This window comes from Embiotoca jacksoni, unplaced genomic scaffold, assembly GCF_022577435.1.
Source record: "Embiotoca jacksoni isolate LCO1_2020_lvr unplaced genomic scaffold, fEmbJac1.0.p SCAF_7, whole genome shotgun sequence".
Lineage (NCBI taxonomy): Eukaryota > Metazoa > Chordata > Actinopteri > Embiotocidae > Embiotoca > Embiotoca jacksoni.
This window is the reverse complement of record NW_027185425.1, coordinates 15257256-15284969: the sequence shown is the minus strand read 5'-3', so window position 1 is coordinate 15284969 and position 27714 is coordinate 15257256. Positions and strand designations below refer to the sequence as shown.

The following is a 27714-nucleotide window of genomic DNA, read 5'->3' as shown; positions in this document are numbered from 1 at the left end:
TGTGTGCGAGTGTGATGAAAAACGATAGTTATGTGCCACTGAAGGCTGTTCAGAGTGACATGTCATGTTCCAGGTCTCCTCTCTCTCTCTCTCTCTCTCTCTCTCTCTCTCTCTCTCTCTCTCTCTTCAGGCTATTTCATCGGTGTATCCTCTTTATCCACGCTCCTTGTAATTGCTTCACTATGTTACACGGTCAGTGTTTGCACATTGCCTGCTGTTTGATTATAGCACCATTCATCTTCAGGCAGATGGAAATGGATGCTCTTTTTATATGCAAAGCGTCTGCATTAAAATGGCTTCTGACTCTCAAATATTCAGTCCTCCAAAAGGGGACCTGACAATGTATTATTTAATATACAGTACACATATCAACACGTACCTATAATGCTGCCTCCTACAGGAAAAGATAGGGATAGCATCTTCGGCCCTCTTCAGACAAAGTGTTGCAACTGCAGCTTAAGCTTCTTTCTTATATATCTACTGTCGTGTGTGTGTGTGTGTGTGTGTGTGTGTGTGTTCAGATTTCACATTATGGCTCCAGAACACCAAATACTAGCTTTTTTAAGATTTTTAAGTGGATTTATGATTTATTTTTCCTGTCTAAGCATGTACTTTTGGAGATAAATGATTGTTAAAACAGCAGGGCAGAGCTCACTATTTTTACTGTAAACAACAAGTACATAAATTATTTCAATCAACAACAAAATTTACAGTTGAAATATTAGGTCAAATTATGTTACTATATTTCTTCTATGCTGTTTTTACATGCTGTAATCAGTGTGTATCTTGTTGTTGGTTTGCTTGTTCAAAATCAAAGTGAAATGTAAAAAGTAAAGTGTGACTGAAACTGTATTTTTGGTGCCCATACTGACACCAATTTTAGGAAGTAGAAAAATTCAGATATAAATTTATTAGGAATATTCTTCAATTTGGATTATAAGCTTTGCTCTGTGTTTTATTGTGTGTGTTTACCTATCCAGGGATAGCAAATGGAAAGTAGCTAGTAACTAAATTTGGTATAAAGCCTCTTATTTCCATGAGATTAATCTATTTATGTATTTTCACCATTTGTAAATTACCCCAACTATCTTTTTCTGCATTATCTAATGCAAAAAAAAAAAAAAGGTTTTCATATGGGCGCATATCAGACACCATATTTGCCGACATATCTGCGATAGGCCAATATCGGCGATGAAATCTGACAACCGGTATGTCATTCAGACTCGCGTAAAAACATGAAAACAAACAAATAGCATTACTTGTGCAATGGATACTATTGCCGACAGCGTAGAAAAGTGTTTGAGGAATTCCTCCTTGCCTGGAGGTGTCACACTTTTGCATGTCTTCATCCTCAGGTCTAAACTGCAGTTATTTTTCTTTAAAGGTCCACATCACAGACTGTATATAGAGCCAATGGCCCAGATTACTCAGTTCTGAACCTGCGGGAGCTGCTGCTCTGCAGTCAGATGATACTATTCCCCAGCTCCATTGTTACTGTGTCCTTGTTACACTGTACCTAAACGCACAGTGGGGGCAACACACCACAGGCAATATGTTCATGCGTGGAGATGCGAAGTAGCTGCTTACATTGTAAATGCAGCTCTCCATTAATGTGGGTTAAATATCTGGAACATGCTGCAGCCTTATTACTATTCAAGCCACATGCAGCCTCAGACAACTGCCTACTTCCTTAATGTTATCTGCTATTACTGTTATGCCCGTGAGCATTTTGCTAACTTCTCCAGCTCTGTCTCGGTCTCGGTCTCTGTTTGTGTGTGTGTGTGTGCGTGTGTGTGCGTGTGTGCGTGTGCGTGTGTTGGGCATCTGTCAGCTATGGTCCAGTTGTCACCAATGTGGTAATCCCATAAAAGCTGACAATGAGGCAAACCAGCCTTGAAACACACACACACACAGTTAGTGTCTGCATTTGGCTTTAGCCGAGACTGTGACATGAGAGATGAGAGGAAGAGCCCACTCAATCTGGTGTGTCAGTCAAACGCCTGTGTTTCATACAGCGTAAGATAGAAGGAGATAGGAAGAGGAGCGTGGATTTCTACAGGCATGTAGTGGGAGTGTGCAGCTGTGTGTGTGCCCGAGTGTGTTACACGGAGAGCTGCATATCCTAGCCGACACACAGTTTGCTCTGGGGGGGGTTTTCCTTGACTCTGTCACATGCTGCACGTGAGTAGCAGAGGTTGGGGGGGTGGGCGTTATGCAAGACACCCTCACTCTCTCTTTTACATGCATCCCAGAAGGTGCTGGTTATGCCTTATCCAGTCTGCCGCTGCTCCATCATAGAGCTTAATGGGTTGGGAGACGGCTGTTTCTGAGACTGGGCAGCTTACAGAGTAAGGAATGATCAACACCACCTGCTGTGTAATGCCGCTTGAAAATGAGCATTTGGATTCAGGGGCTACATCTAAAATAATAAACAGAAAAGGAAGGAGCTCCATTTACGCTTAAACAGTAAAAAAAAAAAAAAAAAAAAAAAAACATAGGTGTTTTTTTGTTGTTGTTTGTTTTTTACCTATGTGTGGACTGCACTGAGAGGTTTCTGCTGGTTGTAGGTATGTGAGCAGAATTTCAAGTGCCAGAGGTTGTGATTATGGCCCCGAGCATTATTTCAGATGCCAGCGGACACAATGGTCTCCATCTAATGTTTATGTTAATTGTGTTTTTACCGAATAGTTAAATTGCTCTATTTTCTCTCTTTCAACGGTTTGAAATGTTTACATTTCCTGTCAGAGCTTTGCTGAAAAGAGGCACATTAAGCTGTGGATCCATGCCCACAGAAAAAAACAAAACATACTGGCCCCAAACTTCACATATTTGCATATATACATAGACTGTATAACATAATTTTATTTAAATTTAAGATAGCTATCTGCAGTTATATATTTACAGTTATTTGTAAGTCCTGCAAGATCCAGCCACTGTCCATCTTCGTATTGATGGGGGATCCCCTGTGAACCCACCCACCCGTTCCCCCACCCACTGGTGATGACAGAGAAGCCAAGTGCAAAAGGACCTCTGGGTTCCCATGCCCTGCTTCAAGAGCCCCAGATCCCGGCCCCCTTGTTTTCTATTGACCGTTTAACCGTTTACTTCAGTTGTTGCTCAATTAAATACAATACATATTATAATTATCAAGTAAAAATTCAAATATTTATTCTGTGCAATTCATCAGCCAGCCGGCCGGCCGAGGAGTTCAGTCTTACAGGAGTGATGAAGGAGTGGGCGGATGGGGGCGCAGTCATCGTTTAAGAAACCCCTGGTAGAGCGCATGCGCATGGATTTGAAGTGAATTCGCCATATTGAATTCCCGTAGGACTCGGCTAGCATTTTTTTTCCCCCCCAGCTAGCGGTGTAAAGGGGACCCACTTTATCAATGGTCCTGTTTCGGATTAATGTTTAAACACGTCTCTTTTCGGAACCTCGAGCAGCGTAGCGACCCGTGAAAAGTCCAGGGCGCGGCGCGCGGATTCACAACGGGCTCGCTAAGGTGTTAGTCCCGATACTTGTACTTGGGGGGGGGGGAGGTTTTTAAACCGGAGAGAGAAGTTGAATGGATCCGAGGGTCGCCTGGATTCAGCCCGAACAGAAAGGACCTGCGAACGCCTTATGGATGCACGTCTGGGAGACCTCTCAGGGAGCCCGGACGCTCTCCGCTCAGCAGCGGCTCCACAACCAGAACCACAACCAGTGCGTGAACTACACCGCGCTGGATGTTTTAAAAAATGTGGCGACCGCGGTGGCAGCGAGCAAGAGCATCTGCGGCAACAACGGTAACGTTACGGCCAGCCGGAGCAACGGCAGCGGCCATCGCGGCATCGTGAACGGCACCGCGCACGGCGGCGGCGGCGGCACCGCGATGTCCTCGCCGGGGACAGCGCTGTCCAACGGGAACGTACACAACTCCTTCGCCGCGGCGAACGTCGCCGAACCGGGCGAGGGACAAACCCTGCCCCAGAAGACGGGATGCGTCTCCTCCGGGACAAACTGTCCCCCCACCGGCTGCTCGCTCGAGAGGACTACGGACGGCAACAACACGGGGAACATTAATAAAAACGTCGGGGGTGCCAATCTGCTCTTGGACAATAACGTCAACCTTTACCACCACCACCACCACCACCAGCAGCAGCAGCAGCACCACCACCAGCAGCACCGTCACCTGCAGGAGCGCCCGGCTTTCCACCTACAGCAGATCTGCGTGAAGCGTCACCAGGTGCACCCCTCCGTACCTGTGAACCACACACACACCCACCACCCGGGCCGGAGGAAAAGTGACAACAAGGCCAGCACTTATGGGATGAATTACTTGCTTTCAAACTACACTAATGGCAATTACGCGAGCACTTGGACGCCCTGGAAGACGAGGAAGTACAGCCCGGGGGTCGTCGGGTGAGTCCGTCCACAGCAGCGCTGCTTCAGGGCTCGAAACATGGACGCGAACCAACGTCTGGTTGGTGTTTGTTTTTTTTGGCTGCTGTGATTTCAAAGCGTTAGATGATATAGTACCAATGTGACGGTACACCCGGTACAGTGATTGGAGTGGACATTTTATTTTATTTTATTTTATTTTAAGGGTGGTTAGCTGAATTGCTACCGTTAGGTAGCGACGTAAAGGCAGCGGCAGACGGACGCAACGAGACCGGAAGTGCCGTGATTTGGTCCTTTTTGAAGTTTTAAACTGAGCCGTTAAACGAGCAACGCAAAAGTCTGAATAAACTGTTGAGAATTACGATTAAAACAACAACAACAACAACAACAACGTATATTATGAGGAGTTGCATGTTAATGCGAACTCGTCGCGGAGCGGCGTCGTTTCTGTGGGTAGTTTATTGAGAAGGTTTTGACCGGATGTGCCCTTTTTTTTTTACATGTCGTCCCCTTTGTTAGCCGGACCGAGGAGCCCGCAGCTCACTGAGCTAACGGTCCTTCCCCTGCAGGCTTCACGTGAAAGTTACGAAACCTGTCATTTAAAAAAACGGTGTTACGAAAGTCCCCCCCCCCCCCCCCCCTAGTTAAGTAAACCTAAACGGGATTAGAAATGAACTCTCGATAGAATAAGCGATAATAAAGACGAACCGTTTCAGTGAACGGGGTTGGACTAAAGTTGTCTGGTGTAATGTGTGAAAGTGGGCCTGACTGGACCGTTCATTCACACAGGAGGCTCCTCGTGTGTTTCATGGCTCGTCAGAAAAGTAATCCGTTCGTTTTACAGTCTGCTAAAACTTTAAATGGAAACGAGATTATTTTCTGCATGCCATTACACCATAGTGAGACTGAAGTGAAACCTTTTCGGTCGGTGGAGTTATCTGCATCTCGTTTCCTCCATTGTAATCAGCCCTGAGTAACTGGCCCTTATACTCAAGTCCTCCTGCACGCAGTCACAGTTCAGTTTCTTTTTCCTGGTTAGTCCTTCTGGAGCTCTCCGTCAGTATGACATAACATGCAGGGGTGGGTCTTAATGCACTGAAGTCCTATAGATAGATTGACTGGAGTGTATGTTTTCGCATTTAAACCTCACGTTTGTTTTTGCTCTAAATGAATGGATAGTAAGGGTTGTGTGGATGTGTGCCACTTACAACTTTGGTGTAATTTTAGTTTATATATTTAACTGTGATCATTTTGCAGTGACAGAAGAACTTATACAAAACAAATGACCAAAGAGCTTCCAAAGGTGTTGCGAGAACTTGTGATATTTGTAATGGCTGCTAGCACCCATCTGGGAATTTTCTGTACAATGAATCAGTGTTTGTCATGAAAGCAGTTCCACATGCTGGATGCCAAGTTCCCTCAATGCCCCTAAATCTTAAGTTAACTGGAAATGTAAATGATTCATTATTGTTTTGTCCTGCAAAGGGTGAATTAATAACATGTTTCATTTATCTGGGTATTTGTGGTTCTGCAATTTTTCTGATGCAAGTTTTGGCTTGTGCACTCGCTAGTTGTGCATTGGTTTGCCTTCAGGGTGCCTTTTGAAGTCCCACATGCGGAGAGAGCTGCGCTTCAATTTACACAAAAAAAAATACAATACCAATAACCGTGTCCTTACCCTTGGTAGGACATCGTGATAATCGGGAGATTGGGTTTGGGTGAGTGTAAAACTGCGAATGCGTAAAATACTGTAAAGTGATTGCTTTCTTTAATACTGGGCCCCAAAGTTGTCAGGAAGAGTTTGAAATGTTTGAATTTAAGCTAATTTGTCAGGGATGGCTGCGGCAGCAGTTCTTATTTTGACTGTGGAGTGCCCAACAATAACCCTGCTCTCTGTCACCGGTGGACTATGGGCACGGATACGCCCCGGTCCGACCAGTTAGCTGGCAGAGTTTTGACCAAGGAGTGGGCACACGGGCTGCCTGCATTTCCTCCAGGACTCTGGTAATTGATTGTGACAGTCCCCCTATTCTGTATTTCACACAGACAACATGGCATGCATTCCTAGAAAAATGAATGGCCACAGGGTTGAACAGACGTCCACTGTTCGAAGGCATTTGACTGGTCAAAAATCTTTACGTTAGGCTTTGTGCCTCTCCGCTGTTGAACATAAAAAACATATCAACGAGAAGCTTCGGGACTTGTCAGGGCTACTCGGGGTCGTGTGTCCCTCAGTGTTTTGGTAAACCCTCTTTTCACACTCTGCTCAAAACTTCAGGTGTGTGTTGTTGTACTCGTGGCTTCACATGAACCAAATGTTTTCGCTGAAGACGAGAAGAATTCTGCAGTCTTCCTCCTCCGCACTCGGACCCCCTTAATTCAGGCTTATTTTGGGGCTAAAGGTTAAGGGCTTGGATATAGTTATGCATAGGGCCCAATCAAGATGAGAGAAGTAGTGATCCTAAAAGAAAAGAATAGTTTGGTTTTGATTTCATACAGTTGTGATTCCAAAAAGGATTTATGGATATTCAGACTTTACAGTTATAAAGCATGACCTGATCTAGAGGTTGTTGTTTTTTTGGGCCTGAGCCGAGTCCATTTGGTTTTGGGAATCCTTAAATCAAAGCTGATACTTACTGTATAATTACAGAAGGTCTGAATAAATATCTATCTGACAAAGTGAATTAGCAGCTGTAGACTTCTAAATTTGACACACCATTTTTTTCTATGAGCTACATGATCAGAATACAGAAAAGAGAATACTCTTGTATAAAATTAAGTGAAATTATTGCTGTAATAACTATGAAAGTTTATCTCAGATAATGTGCTTCCTGAAACTGGAGCCCGACTGGTTTTTCAACCAGCAAGTTTAATTGGCCAATATTCGCCTGTGATATCAGTATCACTGTACATGTGACATGTAAACTTTTTTACAGAACATAACGCAGAAAAAGATCATTGGAGTAAAATAGAAATTGTTTTACTTATCTACTTCTTTTTTAAATAGTTATTAATAATTATTGATTCCAGTGAATGTTACTGTTTCAGTGTGGGCAATAGTCTGTAAACCGTCCTGCCTGCATTATATATCCGTGTGTCAAAAATATTTGAGGGATCACTGGAAAAATGTGTTTGTATTTCTGTATATATAGTTTTTATCTATTGAATATCAATAACCTATTTCTTTTTTAGACACTAATGTTGTTATTGGCACCAGCCCCACAAATGTAGTATTTGTTGGCTTCTACCTGAATTTGACGTAACGCAATCGAATACAGAAAAGTACATCACCGTAAAACCAGGAGGGTTTCTGTAACTACAGCAGTCGTGTTCCAGTCATACTTTTGTCAACAGTCTTTGGCAGAGTTCAGACTGCAGAGAGTCCCTCATTGAGTTTAGGTTCATTGACGACAGCTAAAGTACGATCTGCCACCAGCGACATTTATCACGGACTGAAATGAGAAAGCCGCTTCCTGAAATTTTGAGCTCTGCTGATGAGAAAAGAGAGGACGGAGATAAAGCAGTTGTTTCTGTCGGAGCTTTGTGAGTTTTGCCAACCAAGGTGTCGGAAACAGAGGCGGTGACCTGCGTGACAAAATAATTTCTCACTTCACCCGCTCATATGCAGTGAAAGGTGAGCAGTGGAGAAGCAGAGCAGGGCTGCACCACTGGCAGGTAGAGGTACTGGAAAGAATAAAGGACATTTGATGAAAATATGCCCGAAACTAAACCTCAGGATCCGATCAGGACATGTAGAGCAGCTAATAAGAAACGGTATTTAATGTGGATTAGTTATGTCCGGTTGTTACAGGATCCGTTTAAGTACAACGTCGGCCGTCCAGTGTGATGGAATGCTTCTTGGGTTTGTTTTTGTTAGGTAATCTGGCTGTTCAGTAAAAGAAACTAAAAGAAAACATTGCATTGCATTTCCATTAGAACATGCCATGTAATTTGTTGGCTTACGTGCGCCAAATCCTTCGTAGGTATCACTAGAAATAATCATCAGGTTGTTCGGTGAAAATACATTTGCAGGTTGCAGTGTGAAATGCTCCAGAACAGAGGACAGACTTCAGATGATTTACAGTTCATTGTTTTAGTCCATGTTTCATATTATTTGGTTTGCAGTAGAAGTGTCAGTGTGGTGAAAATAATGCTCGCTTGTCGTCCTCCTTTTCCTGCACAGGCTCCACGAAGAGGTGATGGACTTCTACAACTTCATGTCTCCTCGGCCGGAGGAGGCGGCCATGAGGAAGGAGGTGGTGAACCGGATAGAGATGATCATCAAGGAGCTCTGGCCCACTGCAGATGTAAGATCCACATACATGCCTCTGTTCATTTGGACCCTCCCCCACTTCAGGAACTTAATATCTGAGAGAGCAGACTCTTAAATCACAGTTTAGTCCTGGAGGAGGAATTATTGGCACAAAGACAAACGATGATGTCAGATGACTCGTAAATCTTTGTTGAGATACCACGTTTTGACAACACTTTTCTTTTAAAGGTGAAGCAGTGTTTGTAGGAGATAACGCCAACTTATTGTATTGTTCTCCTCTTTCCATGAGTTCATATGGACATGATAGGTGGTGAAAAAAAAATCCAGTTCGTTCATCTGAACACTTTACTCGTATTTAATCCTGGTTACATTTAGTCTTCAAGTGATATTTTATTCATTTAAGGGATAGTTTAACATGTTTGAAAATTTACTTTTTCCTTCTCTTAAGAGAGAGGTGGACGGTCAATATAACATATCATATCAGCAGGGAAAAATTCAAGCTAGAGCCTGCAGCCATTAGCTTAGCTTAGCATAGCATGAGGACTGTCCAAAGATATAGAAATCTGACAGAAAATTTAAAGTTCACAAATTTAACATATTTTATCTCATCTGCTTAATCCAAGCAACGACCGACCGGAGTGTAAACGCACCAAGTTTCTCTTTTACAGTGAGTTTTGGGCTTGAAAATGTCTTGGCCAGGAGCTATGACTTAATTGTCTGGCAACCTCACAGCGACAACGTGACCCTAGAAAACTAGCGTACCGATCCAAGAAGTAGTTTGGCACATGACACGACACCTCCTGTAAAATACACACCTTTGTTTTTGTTTGGCGAGCTATTTCTTTCCTTTATGCTAGGCTAAGATAAGCTAACAGACTCCTAACTGTAGCTTTAAATTACGTGACGGATATGAGAGTGGCATTGATCTTCCTGTCAACTTCTTGGCAATGAATGAAAAATGTGTCACAGCGTTCCACATTTAAGAAGCAACTCTTCATGTTTGTGTGCCAAATCCAGAAAGAGCCCTGTTCTGGTGCTGATTGTAGCTCCTGTAGGAGGAATGATCGCAGCGAGAAAGAATCGCATTGAAAGCAGTAACAGTGCTCCTTTATGTTTAGAAGTACGTGCTCTTCATATGTTCAGACACGCTGCTGGGGGATCGTGCAGCAGATTGAGAAAAGTGCAAGCGCGGTAGGGTAGATGTAATGTCGTTACAGTAGAGCAGATGTAATGTCGTTACAGTAAAGCAGATGTAATGTAGTTACAGTAGAGCAGATGTAATGTCGTTACAGTAAAGCAGATGTAATGTAGTTACAGTAGGGTAGATGTAATGTAGTTACAGTAGGGCAGATGTAATGTAGTTACAGTAAAGCAGATGTAATGTCGTTACAGTAGGGCAGATGTAATGTCGTTACAGTAGGGTAGATGTAATGTAGTTACAGTAGGGCAGATGTAATGTCGTTACAGTAAAGCAGATGTAATGTCGTTACAGTAGGGCAGATGTAATGTCGTTACAGTAGGGCAGATGTAATGTAGTTACAGTAAAGCAGATGTAATGTCGTTACAGTAGGGCAGATGTAATGTCGTTACAGTAGGGTAGATGTAATGTAGTTACAGTAGGGCAGATGTAATGTCGTTACAGTAGGGCAGATGTAATGTAGTTACAGTAAAGCAGATGTAATGTCGTTACAGTAGGGCAGATGTAATGTCGTTACAGTAGGGTAGATGTAATGTAGTTACAGTAGGGCAGATGTAATGTAGTTACAGTAGGGCAGATGTAATGTCGTTACAGTAAAGCAGATGTAATGTCGTTACAGTAGGGCAGATGTAATGTAGTTACAGTAGGGTAGATGTAATGTAGTTACAGTAGGGCAGATGTAATGTCGTTACAGTAAAGCAGATGTAATGTCGTTACAGTAGGGTAGATGTAATGTAGTTACAGTAGGGCAGATGTAATGTAGTTACAGTAAAGCAGATGTAATGTCGTTACAGTAGGGCAGATGTAATGTCGTTACAGTAGGGCAGATGTAATGTAGTTACAGTAGGGCAGATGTAATGTCGTTACAGTAAAGCAGATGTAATGTCGTTACAGTAGGGCAGATGTAATGTCGTTACAGTAGGGCAGATGTAATGTAGTTACAGTAAAGCAGATGTAATGTCGTTACAGTAGGGTAGATGTAATGTAGTTACAGTAGGGCAGATGTAATGTAGTTACAGTAGGGCAGATGTAATGTCGTTACAGTAAAGCAGATGTAATGTAGTTACAGTAAAGCAGATGTAATGTCGTTACAGTAGGGCAGATGTAATGTCGTTACAGTAGGGTAGATGTAATGTAGTTACAGTAGGGCAGATGTAATGTAGTTACAGTAGGGCAGATGTAATGTCGTTACAGTAAAGCAGATGTAATGTCGTTACAGTAGGGCAGATGTAATGTAGTTACAGTAGGGTAGATGTAATGTAGTTACAGTAGGGCAGATGTAATGTCGTTACAGTAAAGCAGATGTAATGTCGTTACAGTAGGGCAGATGTAATGTAGTTACAGTAGGGTAGATGTAATGTAGTTACAGTAAAGCAGATGTAATGTCGTTACAGTAGGGCAGATGTAATGTCGTTACAGTAGGGCAGATGTAATGTCGTTACAGTAGGGTAGATGTAATGTAGTTACAGTAAAGCAGATGTAATGTCGTTACAGTAGGGCAGATGTAATGTCGTTACAGTAGGGCAGATGTAATGTCGTTACAGTAGGGTAGATGTAATGTCGTTACAGTAAAGCAGATGTAATGTCGTTACAGTAGGGCAGATGTAATGTAGTTACAGTAGAGCAGATGTAATGTCGTTACAGTAAAGCAGATGTAATGTCGTTACAGTAGGGCAGATGTAATGTCGTTACAGTAAAGCAGATGTAATGTCGTTACAGTAGGGCAGATGTAATGTAGTTACAGTAGGGCAGATGTAATGTCGTTACAGTAGGGTAGATGTAATGTAGTTACAGTAGGGCAGATGTAATGTAGTTACAGTAAAGCAGATGTAATGTCGTTACAGTAGGGCAGATGTAATGTCGTTACAGTAAAGCAGATGTAATGTCGTTACAGTAGGGTAGATGTAATGTAGTTACAGTAGGGCAGATGTAATGTAGTTACAGTAAAGCAGATGTAATGTCGTTACAGTAGGGCAGATGTAATGTCGTTACAGTAGGGCAGATGTGATGTAGTTACAGTAAAGCAGATGTAATGTAGTTACAGTAGGGTACATGTAATGTAGTTACAGTAGAGCAGATGTAATGTAGTTACAGTAGAGCAGATGTAATGTAGTTACAATAAGGCAGATGTAATGTAGTTACAGTAGGGCAGATGTAATGTAGTTACAGTAGAGCAGATGTAATGTAGTTACAATAAGGCAGATGTAATGTCGTTACAGTAGGGTAGATGTAATGTAGTTACAATAAGGCAGATGTAATGTAGTTACAGTAAAGCAGATGTAATGTAGTTACAATAAGGCAGATGTAATGTCATTACAGTAGGGCAGATGTAATGTAGTTACAGTAGGGTAGATGTAATGTAGTTACAGTAGAGCAGATGTAATGTAGTTACAATAAGGCAGATGTAATGTAGTTACAGTAGGGCAGATGTAATGTAGTTACAGTAAAGCAGATGTAATGTAGTTACAGTAGGGTAGATGTAATGTAGTTACAGTAGAGCAGATGTAATGTAGTTACAATAAGGCAGATGTAATGTCGTTACAGTAGGGCAGATGTAATGTAGTTACAGTAAAGCAGATGTAATGTAGTTACAGTAAGGCAGATGTAATGTAGTTACAGTAAAGCAGATGTAATGTAGTTACAGTAGGGCAGATGTAATGTAGTTACAGTAAAGCAGATGTAATGTCGTTACAGTAGGGCAGATGTAATGTAGTTACAGTAAAGCAGATGTAATGTCGTTACAGTAGGGCAGATGTAATGTAGTTACAGTAAAGCAGATGTAATGTAGTTACAGTAGGGTAGATGTAATGTAGTTACAGTAGGGCAGATGTAATGTAGTTACAGTAAAGCAGACGTAATGTAGTTACAGTAGGGTAGATGTAATGTAGTTACAGTAAGGCAGATGTAATGTCGTTACAGTAGGGCAGATGTAATGTCGTTACAATAAGGCAGATGTAATGTCGTTACAGTAGGGTAGATGTAATGTAGTTACAATAAGGCAGATGTAATGTAGTTACAGTAGGGTAGATGTAATGTAGTTACAGTAGGGTAGATGTAATGTAGTTACAGTAGGGTAGATGTAATGTAGTTACAATAAGGCAGATGTAATGTAGTTACAGTAAAGCAGATGTAATGTAGTTACAGTAGGGTAGATGTAATGTAGTTACAGTAGGGTAGATGTAATGTAGTTACAGTAGGGTAGATGTAATGTAGTTACAGTAAGGCAGATGTAATGTAGTTACAGTAGGGCAGATGTAATGTAGTTACAGTAAAGCAGATGTAATGTAGTTACAGTAGGGTAGATGTAATGTAGTTACAGTAAGGCAGATGTAATGTCGTTACAGTAGGGCAGATGTAATGTCGTTACAATAAGGCAGATGTAATGTCGTTACAGTAGGGTAGATGTAATGTAGTTACAATAAGGCAGATGTAATGTAGTTACAGTAGGGTAGATGTAATGTAGTTACAGTAGGGTAGATGTAATGTAGTTACAGTAGGGTAGATGTAATGTAGTTACAGTAGGGCAGATGTAATGTCGTTACAATAAGGCAGATGTAATGTCGTTACAGTAGGGCAGATGTAATGTAGTTACAGTAGGGCAGATGTAATGTAGTTACAATAAGGCAGATGTAATGTCGTTACAGTAGGGCAGATGTAATGTCGTTACAGTAGGGTAGATGTAATGTAGTTACAATAAGGCAGATGTAATGTAGTTACAGTAAAGCAGATGTAATGTAGTTACAGTAAGGTAGATGTAATGTAGTTACAATAAGGCAGATGTAATGTAGTTACAAAAAGGCAGATATAATGTCGTTACAGTAGGGCAGATGTAATGTAGTTGCAGTAGGGTAGATGTAATGTAGTTACAATAAGGCAGATGTAATGTAGTTACAGTAGGGCAGATGTAATGTCGTTACAGTAGGGCAGATGTAATGTCGTTACAGTAGGGTAGATGTAATGTCGTTACAGTAGGGTAGATGTAATGTAGTTACAGTAGGGTAGATGTAATGCCCCTTTCATTAATTAATCATGTAAAACACGCGCAGCAGTGATTTGTTGGCTGCCAGTCTTCCCCCACTTCCACCGTGAGCCACATTGTCAGGTAAATGGATCAAGTCTCTGATTTGTACCAGCCTCCCCTTTCATTTCAACCTATTAATCCTGGTATGTCCTTGTGCTATTGCCTTGTCTCATTTACCAGACGGAAAAGGAAAGAACTCCACTCTGCTTCCTTTTGGAGAGCTTTCGCTCGCAGCCCCTCGAAGCACAGCTTCTTTTTTTTTTCTCAGCTATTGTATAGTCAATTTGGCAGCGTACTCAACTTGGCAGTGTTTACTCTCTCTGTATTAGAACCCGGAAATACCTCGTTCCTAGTAGTTTGCAAACATTTGAACTGGATATATATATCGTCACCACAAACGAGCTCAACTGTGTTTGTGGTCAACAGTTGAACTGCTGTTACTTTAGTGATTGTTTTCACATTTCCTCCACATTGTTTTTCAGGTCCAAATATTCGGCAGCTTCAGCACGGGGCTGTACCTCCCAACCAGGTGAGACTGAGAATTTCTAATGAAAGAAAACTTAAACAAAGAATCAGTTTAATTCCTGATGTGTTTTTCTGGACAATAATTAACTGGTCTTACCTCCTTTTTTTTTTTTTTTTTTTTTAACCCTCAGTGACATTGACCTGGTGGTGTTTGGGAAGTGGGACCGTCCCCCGCTGCAGGAGCTTGAACAAGCTCTTCGCAAGCATAATGTGGCAGAACCTTTCTCTATTAAAGTGCTGGACAAGGCCACAGTGAGTAGAAGCAACCAGGACATGTCGCTCAACTCTTGTAGCTATGCAGACATGCGTCATGCTATGTTCACACTGTGTCCAAACTGATTTGCATTATTAAAGTACTAATTGACTGTTACCTGTGCATGATTTAATGATTTGTGTTGTAGAATTGTTTCATAGTTAATTGTCAGTCATCCAAGTCTTTATTCCTCACAGTAAGTAATTAAATATTGCAACACCAGTAAATGGAAGCCAAGAGGAGACCTGGAATAGACTCGGCTAAATCAAAATGTGGCTACACTTTTCACATTCCTAGAAAAGTTCCTCTGGGTTTCAAATGGTCAGTTAGAAATGTAAAGCTTTGACTGTCGAGAAGAAACAAGAGGACGAGCGCTCACCCAAGAAACTCAATTAGTGTCCTCCGTCTGTTTGCTTGATAGGTGGCACATTTTACCAGTTGTGGTGAACTTGATCTTTCTTGATTAACAGTTTGCTGTTTATTGGCTGCAGCTGTGATGTGAAGTGTTTACTCCGTCAGCTCTAGTTCAACCAAAATGTGAACTTGTTACCATCTCATCAGCTGAGAGCAGTGATACTCCACTTAAGCCTCTTTTTCACCGGCTCGGCTCCACTTGCTTTTGTTGTTTTGGATGGCGCCTGGTAGAGCCTGGCTGATGCTGGATTTTTGGGGCCGATTTCTTATGTTGATATATCGACTGATATCCTCAGCCGATATGTTTTGCAATGATCCCTCAAATGTGGTTATCAAACACTTATGACACCTGTAACAACTTGTAATATGCAATGGAGGTAGGGTATTTGACAATTTATTGTCCTCAGTAATATCATTGCACTGAAACGGTAAACTTCTCTAGATATTTGATCATTATAAATAACTATACATATATAAAAGCAGTTCAAATTTACAGCAAGTGTCTTTTTCTTCATTTTGCTCTGTAATTTTTTTTTTTTTTTTTTTTTTTTTAATTTTTTTTTAAAGAAGCCCATACCGATATATCTGTGATGAACCAATATCGGGCAGCGAAGAGATTGAACATAGTCAGGCTCTGGTTCTTCCGCCGAGGTTCTCAGTGAGCTGGGCTGAGACAAAAAGAGATGTGAAAACACCGGATGCTGATTGGTCAGAGAGAATTGTCACAATCACTGTGTCACTAGGTGGCGACACAGGATGTCCTACATAAAACATTGTTAACTGGCCAAGGTACTATAACGACTGCAATTTTTTTTTTTCTTTTTGAACTCACTGGACTTCTCGATTATTGGCAACTGCCAAAACCGGCTGTCATAATGACACAGCATTGAGCGGTTACTGTCTACGGTGGGACAAGTACCTGGTACCGAGCCAGTACCAGCTGTGGAAAAGAGGCTCATTTGGCTCCGTTCAATTCTACCATTACTTCCCATCATTGTGTCAAAGTTAAACCATCGTTCCACAGCTCGGTGTAACGTGTGCACCTCCTTTGGTGGAACGGTTTATAGCTGCAGTCCCACAGTGGTTGTTTTTTTTAATGGTCCTGTGGGCTCAGCACACAACCAGGCGAAACCACGGCAAGCTCCACTGCCTTCTTGACTGACACCATAATAAGTAGTTAATGACTGCCTTTTAATTTTTGGATTAGATATTCCTTCTAAAAAAAACAACAACCTGTCATTTGAGACAGATGCTCTTTATTTCTTTGATTTCAGCCCTGCGGGTATGTTTGTACACAATGGCTTGACTGTGCTGGTTTGCTGATACATTTGACTTGTTGTCTTTCAGGTGCCAATCATCAAGCTGACAGACCAGGAGACGGAGGTGAAGGTGGACATCAGTTTTAACGTTGAGACGGGAGTCAAGGCGGCAAGCTTCATCAAAGACTACGTAAAGGTGAGGAACGTTTCAGGTCTCACGACATTTGAATTGTTAAATCAGATCAGGAGGCAACAAATAACACTAAACTAATAACTAAATGAAATCAGGCCACATTACACGGACTAGATGGAGGAAGAAAGCAGGAAAAAGTCATGTAGACATATTCAAATGTAAAAAAAAAAAGGAGTCACATAATTACCATTTCTACAGTGGGGTCTAAATTCAGAACTTTGGAAATTCCCTCTGTGAATCAGGCGAGCACGCACTTTAAAACATTACACTTCACTTCAATCTGGCCCGTCTCATTTCCAAAGTGAAGCTGGAACACACCCCAGCAGCCTCGCTCAGTATAATCTCCACTTAACTAGACCGGAGTCTGTGTTTTCGCCGGAGATCTTGTTGCCAAATGTGCTCAGTTGAGGTAAATTTTACCCCGTGGCTCTGACAGGATTCCTGCTGAAGGTGGATCTCTGCCTGCTTTAGTCACGGTTTTTAAGTAGCTAATGCAGATGAGGAATTCCAGGTGCTGGCGCTCCAGCAAGCCGTCCAGTTTTTTTGGCTTTGGTACTTTGTTGTTGTTGGATGTTTGTACTCTGATTCTCAAGGAATACATGTCACAGCTGGAAAGCCTGCTGTTGACAACCGCAGTCAGAATCAATCCAGCGATGGTAGATGTTGTTAAAGCGGAGGGTGTGATGCACTCCAGTGCAATCTTGTCATTGAGAGGTCGCCTCAAAGTTCATTCTCACATGTCGGCTTCCCATGCAGGCAGCTGGAGCAGCGTGCACGCCAGTCTTAATCTCTCTCTTCTCAAAAGCATATTTGATAAGTCGACCAATCCCTGCTGCTTCACTGACACACACACACACACACACACACACACACGCGTGCGTGCGCGCGCGCGCGCGCGCACTGCAGGAGGTTCTGCTGCTTTTTCAATTGGAAAATGAGCATATTTGTAATTCCCATTCGCAGGCCCCGCTGGGGTTTCTCAGGCACCTCATATTGACACCTTTTTAGAAAGTCTGGCCCAGTTGGCAGCAAATTAGAGTATTCATGTCGGGGCTGTGACAATTTATACATTGCATTGTTTAAAAACCTGACTTACTCAAATCCTTAATCGGAGCAGTCTAGACTCATCTGTTTGACCTGTTGCACCCCTACACCCCGCGTCACTTGGTCACCGGATCAGCAGCAGTTTTTTGGTTCCTAGAACCAAACTGGCTCTCGGGGCCGACCGGGGGAAAATCTGACAGCTCGATCTAATAGCGTGCGATGATTGTGCAACATGACTGATGTGTAAAACTACCTCAAGCAACACATTTTTTCCAACAATCTGCAACTGAAGGTGCCGGTAGTTCTGGTAAATCCTCTAACCAGAGGCTGACACACAATCTACAGCAATATTATTTTCATGAACACGCATTATGTGTATTTAATGGTTATAGCTGCTGAATCAAATCACAGTTTACAGAATTGAATTGGCTCAAATTTATGGAATCAAATCTTCAGACACTGAATTGAATCAAGCCGAGTTGATTTCCTCTCTTCACTTTTATTATCGTCCCATCTCTAACTCACTGAACTCCATATATCTCATCAGAAACCCCCAGTTCTCCTCAGTGACTTATACGACTGGAGCCTGAGTCATTTTTCCATCGACTCTCTCCTTTTAAGATTCAGTCCTGTTCCCCTCTCTTCTTTCCACTTAATCCAAAGTTTGACTGAATGAGCCATTCTCATTCTACGTCTGTCTACTTTCAGAAGTATCCAGTGCTGCCTTACCTGATCTTTGTGCTGAAGCAGTTTCTGCTGCAGAGAGATCTGAACGAAGTCTTCACCGGGGGAATCAGCTCTTACAGCCTCATCCTCATGGTCATCAGCTTCCTGCAGGTACAGTAACACAACCCACAACAGCAGAGGACGCCACGTTGGAGTAGTGCTGCTTTTCATAATACATAATAGCAGAGGTAGTTTATTAGCAAGAAAGTGCTACTAATAGTAGCAGCAATAACAATATTAATAGTGGAATTAAGGAGCATTCATAAACATCGGTGGTGACGTTAAACAAAATGAATTATAATCTTGACTGTAGCTTGTATTTTAATAAATAATAATCCAGGGTGACCCAATATCTGAGTGGCTAGGGTGCAAACCACATAGGCCTGGTTTTATTCCCAACCAGACTTCACTACACATCATTTCTCTGCTCTATTTCCCTACATTTCCTGTCTGTCTCTACTGCTCCTTTCTACTACAGGCGAGATGCCAAATAATAATGTAAAAAAAACAAAAACATACTAATTCAGTCTTCCTGTCCTTTCCCTTCAGCTCCATCCTCGTATTGATGCCAGAAACCCCAGTGAGAACTTGGGGGTGCTGCTGATCGAGTTCTTTGAGTTGTACGGCCGCCATTTCAACTACGTGAACACAGGGATTCGTATCAAAAATGGCGGCGCATACATAGCCAAAGAGGAGATCATGAAGGCCATGACGAACGGATACAGGCCATCCATGCTCTGCATAGAAGACCCGCTTCTGCCAGGTGTGTTTTACTCATTTCTAGCGCTTTACAGTCAATGGAAATTATATTTATTTTATACATATGTTATCCAAGAAGAAATACCTCTTTAAGTGTACAGTATGTAATTTCTGGCATTCAGAAGTCTCTTTAATCAAAACAATAGCAAAAGATGGAGTTTGATGATGTTGTGAAGTAGTGTGGGATCATTGGAGAAACTCAGTCTTTAGTTTTGTAATTTGTGATGGCATGTCTCTCTGCCTCTCGATCTGTCACTGCTGTGATAACGGTATTAATGTAGTTTATTTGCTGTGTTGGAGGCAAAGCTCAGTCAATTACCAACACGGCACCGTGGAAACCCAACCATTAGCTCCTGTAGCTGGTGAGAGCCCGTCTTTCCAGTGTTTCCCTGGAAGTAAGTGGATATGACGCCCCTGACAGGTGGCTTAATGAAACAGACCATTACCTTGATTCAAATTATGGATTTATCTGGGTTTAAACATTGTTGGAAACATTACTACTGTAAGTACACACAACGAGCAAAGTATATAATATACGTCCAGTCATTTTTAGACATTTTATTGTGGAAAAGTTACCAAATATACATTTTAAACAGCATATTTTATTCAAAAAGTAATTATTCTAAAGAAAAGGATTCAATTTACTTCAGTAAGTTTAAAGCGGCTTAACTAGAAATCATGACAGATGTTAGACTTTTTTTAATTGAAAAATATTTGTTTGTAAAATGTATTTTGGCACCGTCTGGTGGTGGTGTCGAGAATGGCACGTGGCAGGCAGCAGGTGGACATATTTAAAGCAAACACTGCACCAGTTTTCACCTGCATTGATTTATTGTTCTGTGTAATCAATAAAACAGGAAATCACAGTATTTTTAAAGAGACTACAATCACATGAAAATGACACATACTGTTGTGGCTTTAAGCTCCACACTTAAGTTTGGCACATGTGCATTCATATACGACAGACTCCAACTTATTTGCCTGTATGGTGGAATGTTAAACGATAAGCTACGATGTCAACGTACCTATTCTGCATGTGATGGAAGCAAGCAATAACACAACCAGGGGCATGTCTACAAAAAGCTGTGGTTTAATTTCACACATACTGTAACTAATTACTGAGTTTGACTTTTTTAATGTAGGAAATGATGTGGGGAGGGGTTCCTATGGTGCCGTGCACGTCAAGCAGGTGTTTGACTACGCCTACATTGTCCTGAGTCACGCCGTGACGCCGCTAGCACGGTCCTATCCCAACAAAGACTGCGAAAGGTTCGAATTCAATCTATTCAAAAGCACCGTGGATTCCCTGGATGGACGTCGGGCTCCTTTTAACACACTTGTCTGTCGTCCCTGCAGCACATTGGGGAGGATCATCAGGTTGACCCAGGAAGTGATCGACTACAGGGAATGGATCATTAAGAAGTGGGGCGGCAGGGATTTGACACGAACGGACAACAGGGGTACAAATCATCAGTTTTTAATTTGCAGTCAATTTGATTGTCCCATTGATATTAAGATCCCATATTTTACACTTTTCATATTTTTTAGTTTGTAGTCTTTATATCCATGAGAATATATTTCTGTGGATTTACGTACCAACAAAAACATCTCAGTGTAATTTTACATCTCCTTTCTTAAGCTCTTCCCAGAACAGGCTGTTTTGTGTCTGTGTCTTTAAGAGGCATTTATATCAGTGATTCTCTCCTGATTGGCTGAATCTTCCGAGTGACACACACCCAGGGCAATGACAGGTTTTCTTCAGTCTTGTCGCTTGTTGTTTCCACGATGCAATGACCGCTTGGGTGTTTTCTTCCAAAAGTTGGCCGTGACGAGGGCAGACATATGACATGAGTGTGTAGTTGTGACATCAAAAATGTATGTAGCCCAAACAGCTTGTCCAAATGGTACAGTTGCTAAATACAATGGCTGTGTACATTTCTTCAAGCACTGAGCGACATAACACCGGCTTTAAAATCAAAAGAGCAAACCTCAACTTCTACAATATGGGACCTTTTAATGTCTCAAGTTCAAGAGAAGATATATGAGGAGTTTCATGGAAAATGCCTTCTTAAAATCAGATTAACTGTGCATCAAGACAATGAAAATAGTAAACGAATGAATAAACATAAGAATCCATTCTTTAAAGCGAGGAGAGTAAGTCCATCCGTCCTTACCACTCATTGTGTTTCTCCAGTGTCCCCTCCCAAGGAGCCGGTGTCAGAGCAGGAGCCCTGCGTGCTGGGTGGCGGCGGCGGCGTCGGTGTCGTCGGGTCAGAAGAGCAGCAAAGGGACTCGGTGTCGCCCCCCAGTGCAGACTCTCCCATGTCCATCTCCAGCCCACAGCAGCACTCGTCGGCCTCGTCGGTGTCCTCGCTGTCTGGATCTGACAACGTAAGAAAACACATATATGTGGGCAGGATGAGCGAACGACGCACACCGTCAGTGAGCCGTGACAACGTTCTGATTTGTCAGTGCACGCTAGCTCAGGTGTGGGAAAAAAAATCTTTCAGAGTATCTCATCAGCACAACGCAGTGGTTCTCAGCTGGTCTAACCTCAGGACTCACATATTCCCTTAGTTGTTAAGTCACGACCCAAAGTTTTGGAATTTGTTTCACAAAAACTAGTGGAGCAATACACATTACCTTCATGTGCTAAAAAAAAGCACTCTGTGTTATGGGAAACGTATGTCCTTCAAAATAAAAGCGCAGCAGCAAAAATTCTGTAGACTTCAAAATAAAAGTTTATACTTTTTTTCTTCTTTTTTCACGCACACATCCATGACCCACTCAAAATGGCCCCCACCCTCAGAGAACCACTGACCTAATGACAAAGACCCTAACCACATAACCGCTATATTCCAGATCTGACATTCAGCTGAAGGACCGTACCCCGTCCCTCACTCTGTATCTCAAGCAGAACGATATCCAACGCAACCTGCTGCAGACCTGTCAGTTTATATCTGTAAATAACGCGTGGCAACTATAATTTCTTGTGATTATGCCGTTGACATTAAACATAATGGAGGAACGCTGCCACTCACCCGGTGTGACCACATGCATCACAACACTCAATCTGCATCTAATTATCCTCCAGCATTCAGATGAGAACATGCAGTATAATAATCCATTTAATGACGCTCACAACCATCCTCCTCACTGATCTGCCAGGACTCTGATTCAACGCTGCCGTGTCCCCTCCCTCCCCCGACCCTGCCAGCCTACCCGTCTTTCCCGCCCCTCGGCCTCGCTTTGCCGCCAGGCCTCAACTTGTGCACCGGCAAGCCCGGCATGGGAGGACACCATCTGCTCCTGCATCCAGGTTCACAGGTAAGGCGCTCAGTAACGTAGAAAATAAGAACAGGGACAATTTTGTAATGATTACAAATGCGGTAGTTATTATTATTATTATTATTATTATTATTATTATTATATATTAGGATGTTTTGCCGTCAGTTTGAGGGTAATTAACCGTCATCTCTTCTGTCTCCTAGGCTCGCGTCTCACTGCCCGGTGGTCTAGCAATGCACTCCATACCTGGCAGACAGGTGTGTATAGACACCGGGCTCCCCCCCTTCTTCCACATGCCCCCCCCAGCCCATGCTCATGCCCCTGCCCCTTCCAGCCCCCAGCCTCCGCTCAGCCCCCACTCCAGCCACACACACAAGGTAGGCGCCGGATGCCACAAACACACTCACATGCACTGTCAGGACAAGCTTGTCTCACACACGGTCTCATGGTGTCTGTCTCTCCTCAGCCGGCGTCACTCGCTGTCAAGTGTCTGATGTGCTTCTTTCTGTGTTCACACCCTCTTTCCTCTCTATTGCTCACTTCAGGACTGGTTGTGTCACAGGTTACATTAAAAAATAAAATAAAATCCAATTGCCATTTTTAAACTATAAATGACCAGTAAACGATAACACAATCACTGCAGCTGTTGCTCAGGCGAATGACACGAACTGCCACAGAAACAGGGAATTGACTTGTAGTTTTTACTGCCTATTAGCTCCTTAAAAGAGAAGTTCAGTATTTTGTTGAATGCACTTCTTAGTTTTCTTGTAGACTTTCTTGAGAAGTTAAGTGCCACAACTTTTTTTTATTAATTTTTTTATTTACAGATTAAACAAACAAGATATGCCCTTTATATTTCTTTGCGTTTTTTCCACTTTCCTTTGGGAGCCAGGCTAGCTGCTTCCCCATTTCAAACCTTCATGCTAAGCTGCTTGCTTTAGCTTCATATTAATTGTAGAGACACGTGTGATATCAAACCTCATCTAAATGTCAACAAGAACGAAAGTGGACATTCATTTTCAAAGTATTCCTATAAACAGTTAGATAAACACATTAGCATTTTTTCAGATCAACGTCTGTCATCTCCCCACATTATATTGTGTCACACCGACAACGTACACTTGCATGGATTTGATTGGGTAATGCAGTGCGTTGCAACAGGTTCAGCATTTTTACCGGATCGCCTTGTCGACAGTGTTTAAACACACAGAGGACTCGGAGTCTAGATGTCAATCTGCAGGGTTTATCGTTCTGTGACCAAGACAACCTGTGGTACGGGGACCGTTGGTGGTACGCAAGAGCTTTGCTGAAAGGCCTAACAGTTTGCAACTGGCCCAAGTACAAAAAAAAAAACCCAAATTGAACTCATTTTCCTACAAACAACAGTTATTATGCAGATCACATTAACTCATCGGCCTGTGCTTAGCCATGTAGGACGTCACGTCTGACGGCATAACGCTCATGTTAGTTTGACGCAGTCAGATTCCTCTTGTCGTTGATTTTAAAGAGCAAAATGAGTGCAATTTTGAAATGGCGACAAAAGCCCAAAGAATAGTCGTTGGTAAAGTGACCGGTCCGACCAATCTTTTAAATGCTGAAGAGGAGTTTGAGTTGAGCTGCCGAATAGATGCCATTGTTTGGGCTATTAACGTGGTTAAACTGGTGAATATTAATCTATGAAAGAAAAATAAATAGTTGGCAGCTGCAGTAGGAAAGTGATGCTTGGTTCGGTACACCCTCTGAAAAGTTTGGGATATCCTTTTTATTGCATCATCAGTAAAAACCATAATTTCCCAACGTTTGTTTTCTCTCCGTCCTCAGAATGGAGCCAAGTTCAACGTGAAGGGTTTCCACAACCCGCCGCTGGTCAACAACGCTGTGCTGGCTAACCGCGGACACACGCACACGCACACACAGTACCACCGCAACACGTGGCGACGCAGAAAGAGGGACAACCTGCCGGTTAGCCTCAGCAGATAGAACCCCGCCTCCCCCCCCCCCCCCCCCCCCCCAAAAAAAAAAAAAAAAAAAAAAAAAAAAAAAAAAAAAAAAAACTCCTCCCCCCCCTCCCTCCTCTCTGGCTGCCATCCCTGGCTCTTCGTCCGTCTTGAAGGAGGACGGACAGGCAGACAGAGGACCAGAGACCAGCAGTTTTCACTCCGGAGCTGCCGCGACGTGGAACGACAGCTCTCCATCTTCCTCCTGCTCTCTGTACCTTTCCATTTCTGCATGACTTCTGTTCGCGCTTCTTAATTTTTTTTTTTTTTTTTTTTTTTACAGCTCAGTATTATGTTACTTTCAGTATTGTTTTCCTCATCCGTTTCAGGTTTGTTGCTATTTTGTTGGACTTGGTGCTGATGACATTGCCAAGTTCACTTGACCTCGTGTCGACCCTTGCAGCCAAGCTGCCTGTGGTTCACTGTTACATTTTTTTTTTTTTTTTTTTTAACTTTTTTTTGTTACTTTTTTTTTTTTTTTTTTTACTTTTTTTTTTTTACATTTTATCCACTTAAGAACAACCCGTTTTCATTTTGTGCAATAATGTTCTTTTTTTCTTTTTGAAAGGAAAGTAAATGCTTATTTAATTTTGTGTGTGTGTAAATGTAAAGGCATTTTATACTGTTATTTTATTTTTGTAGAGTTTTAAATTTTGTTTACGAGACCTTTCCCCAAGCAGCATCTCAGTTGGTGGTTCTGTATACGTGCGTGTGTGTAAACCTGTGTGTCATCAGGTTGCAATGGACCCCAGTTTAAAGGCCCTTCCTCCTCCTCCTCTTCCTCTTCCTCTCTCCCTCTCTCCCCTCTTTTAAATGCGGTAGCAGAAAGCGATTAGCAGCAAGTATCTTGATGCTCCTTCCATCTTTCTTTGCGTGTCTCGTGAAAATGGGCGAGGTCAACAGGAAATTCCCTCCGTGGAAGTTTTGTCCCTCGGTCCAGTTAGTCCCAGACACGCTGGAGCGAAGTGGAGGGATGAGAATTGCACCCTGGGATATTCTGAGACGTGAGGGGAGATGGTAGACTTCAGCAGTGCCACCTGGAGATTGTGTGTATGTGTATATCTCTGTATGCGTGTGTTCCTTATGGGAATGTGCTGTTGCCATATTTTGTCAGTCAGGGGAAGGCTGGCAGCGGCTGGCTCGTTTCGTCTCGGCCATCTTTCTATCCACTGGAGGTTCCTTTCTAAAAGAAAAGCGCCCACACAGTGCAGGATTTTTGGCTCGAGAGCTCGTTCTGTTGAACGTATATGCTCGTGTTTTTCTTTTTTTTTGTGTGTGTGTGTGTGCTTGTCTTTTTATATTACGTGTCATAGGAGGGTCGGGGCCCCAAAAAAAACAACAACAAAAACAAGGCAACAGCTTATGTGACTTGAATTTTGAAGATCAAGATTAGGGTAAGAGGGCAGAAAGCCACCGACTCCAGGTTAGAGAACGATGCACTCCGTGGAGACGAGGGGCTCGGTTGTGTAAATCTGATCCCAGGGCAGAAGTCAGCTTTTGCCCACAGCTGTAAATCAGTGCAGACCAACACTATGATGCTCAGCGATAAGGCTTCTTTCTCCTTTTGTGGTCCTGGACAAAGGAGAAGGAGGGAGGGTGTGAGTGTGTCTGTGAGGGGGGGAGGGAGGGTGTTTCCAAACCAAGGACCCTAAGTGAAAGGGAACTATATTTTGATTCCATTCAGGAATCTTGTGTATATTTGATTGCCAGGTACTTCCGCTAATTGTTTGCAATGCCTTTCTTTGTGTTAACTTGGAGTGTGTGTACGATGTTCCTCGCGAGCGCACCGTGTCACACAAATACACACACTCATCAGACAGGACTGTCGAATGGCTGTGACTCGCCCAGAACACGACACATGCTGGTGTTATTACTATGCAAGTGGATTATTCTAATTATTGTGTCAACTCTTGTATTTTCCGTTTAGGGTTTATTTCTCCATTGGCGAACACTGCTTGTTGGACCGGAGTGACGTTACTGACCGTCAGACTCTCGAGCCAACTCGTGTGAACCCTGACCCCCCCCGTCCCCCTCCGAGCCCCTTGTATTTGTATGAAGGCCACCCGATATGTTTCAAAGTCTAGTTTTCTACATCGATCAGTCACATGTAAGGATTTGGGGGGATTTTAATGTCAATGGTTGGGTCTGGGTCTGTGTAGTGTGTGTGACATAGTGAAACGTATTGAGACTTATGACTTTGCCACCGCAGGTTTTTAATCAAAACGCCCGATCGTTCATGAACAAGTGCGCCCAGAGAGCGACTGGCACTCTGCAGGCGCGCTTCACAAAAGGGGCCAAAGTGTCCACCGACAATTCTCGACTTTTTACTGAGACGCCCATCATTACTGTTACGCTTTTTCTTTTTTCTCGTTTTTTTTTTTTTTACTTCACTAAACCGCAGCAACTCTGACCCATGAGTAAAAAACTGCACCCTGGCATCCATTTAGTCACAGAGGATGGGTTTCTGTTTTGATCGATGGCTCACAGGCGAAGCAGGTTATGGGCTAATTATCAATTCCAGCTCAGAAACTCCTTTCACATCAATTGATTTGACCAAAAGAAAATCAGACACCTTTGACTGACGATGTGTTCAGCCATACTATCGTACACGTTCACCCTATTATTCCCTGTGAATAATTCTTTTCCATCCTTAGGGGGAGGTGATCAGGATGGCGCATTAAATACTCAGTTACATGTAATCTTAGCCTGATATGAATTGGAAAATCAGGTGGATGTAGTTATAAAGCCTGTGTAACCCTTTCAAACTGCAACCCTGCCAGCAATGTCTGCTTTTAGAGATCAGAACCAGCACTGATGAGACAACAACCTGAAATTGGTCCGGGAGTGTTACTGGCTGGGTTAGAGTTGCCCGCATCTTTACAGCAAAGACTGACATGCAGCAGTCTGTATGGATTTAAAATCTCTGTGCATCTCAGCGGTCCAGCGCAGCTACGTCTCCATGTTTACTTTCAATCGGTGGTGGTGGGCTCCACTGAGTCTCGGCTGTGCTCTGCCACATTGTCCTCACTTCTTCAGACCGGTGGAAAAGTGAGCAGGAAAAAGGGAGCAAGGAGAGTGACTCGGACCGCTGAGATCTCGGCCTCCACATGTATATGTAGATGCAATGTAATATTACCGCCCCCATTGCAACACAATGAGGAACTTTAAACTGGCGGCTGCTGTTTGGAGAAAGACGGCAGCCCTTCTTTGTCCTGGCTGATTCATGTGAGCATGTGGCCCTCGAAATGGACACCAAGCTACCAGTGGCCAGAGGGAAACACGGCTCAGCTTTTTTTTTTTTTTTTTTTTTTTTCTTTTTTTGACATTTTTATGTAAATATATTTTTTTCTATTTTATTTTTTAATAAACATTTTAAAACTGCCA

At 42.7% G+C, this 27714-nt stretch overlaps 1 protein-coding gene across 2 annotated transcripts; it reads left to right on the top strand.

Moving 5' to 3' along the window:
- Positions 1-3330: 3330 nt before the first annotated feature.
- On the top strand, positions 3331-27714 carry tent4a (terminal nucleotidyltransferase 4A). 2 transcript variants are annotated; one of them, XM_069176402.1, is made up of 13 exons: positions 3331-4401; positions 8564-8687; positions 14355-14401; positions 14529-14649; positions 16412-16519; positions 18269-18397; positions 18836-19049; positions 20188-20314; positions 20402-20505; positions 21240-21436; positions 22214-22372; positions 22537-22590; positions 24155-27714. In XM_069176402.1, exons 1-13 carry the CDS (start codon positions 3566-3568, stop codon positions 24311-24313), a joined length of 2379 nt encoding a protein of 792 aa, XP_069032503.1. In that variant the 5' UTR covers positions 3331-3565; the 3' UTR covers positions 24314-27714. The 2 variants fall into 2 exon arrangements, with proteins under 2 accessions (XP_069032503.1, XP_069032502.1); XM_069176401.1 differs by having other exon boundaries at positions 22537-22710.

What these genes read in the sequence shown, in the direction of transcription:
- tent4a (XM_069176401.1), top strand. Translation starts at nt 3,566, where the DNA reads ATGGATCCGAGGGTCGCCTGGATTCAGCCCGAACAGAAAGGACCTGCG. An exon ending in AAGTGCTGGACAAGGCCACA is followed by an intron (nt 14,650 to 16,411) that starts GTGAGTAGAAGC and finishes GTTGTCTTTCAG; the next exon opens with GTGCCAATCATCAAGCTGAC. An exon ending in GACACGAACGGACAACAGGG is followed by an intron (nt 20,506 to 21,239) that starts GTACAAATCATC and finishes GTGTTTCTCCAG; the next exon opens with TGTCCCCTCCCAAGGAGCCG.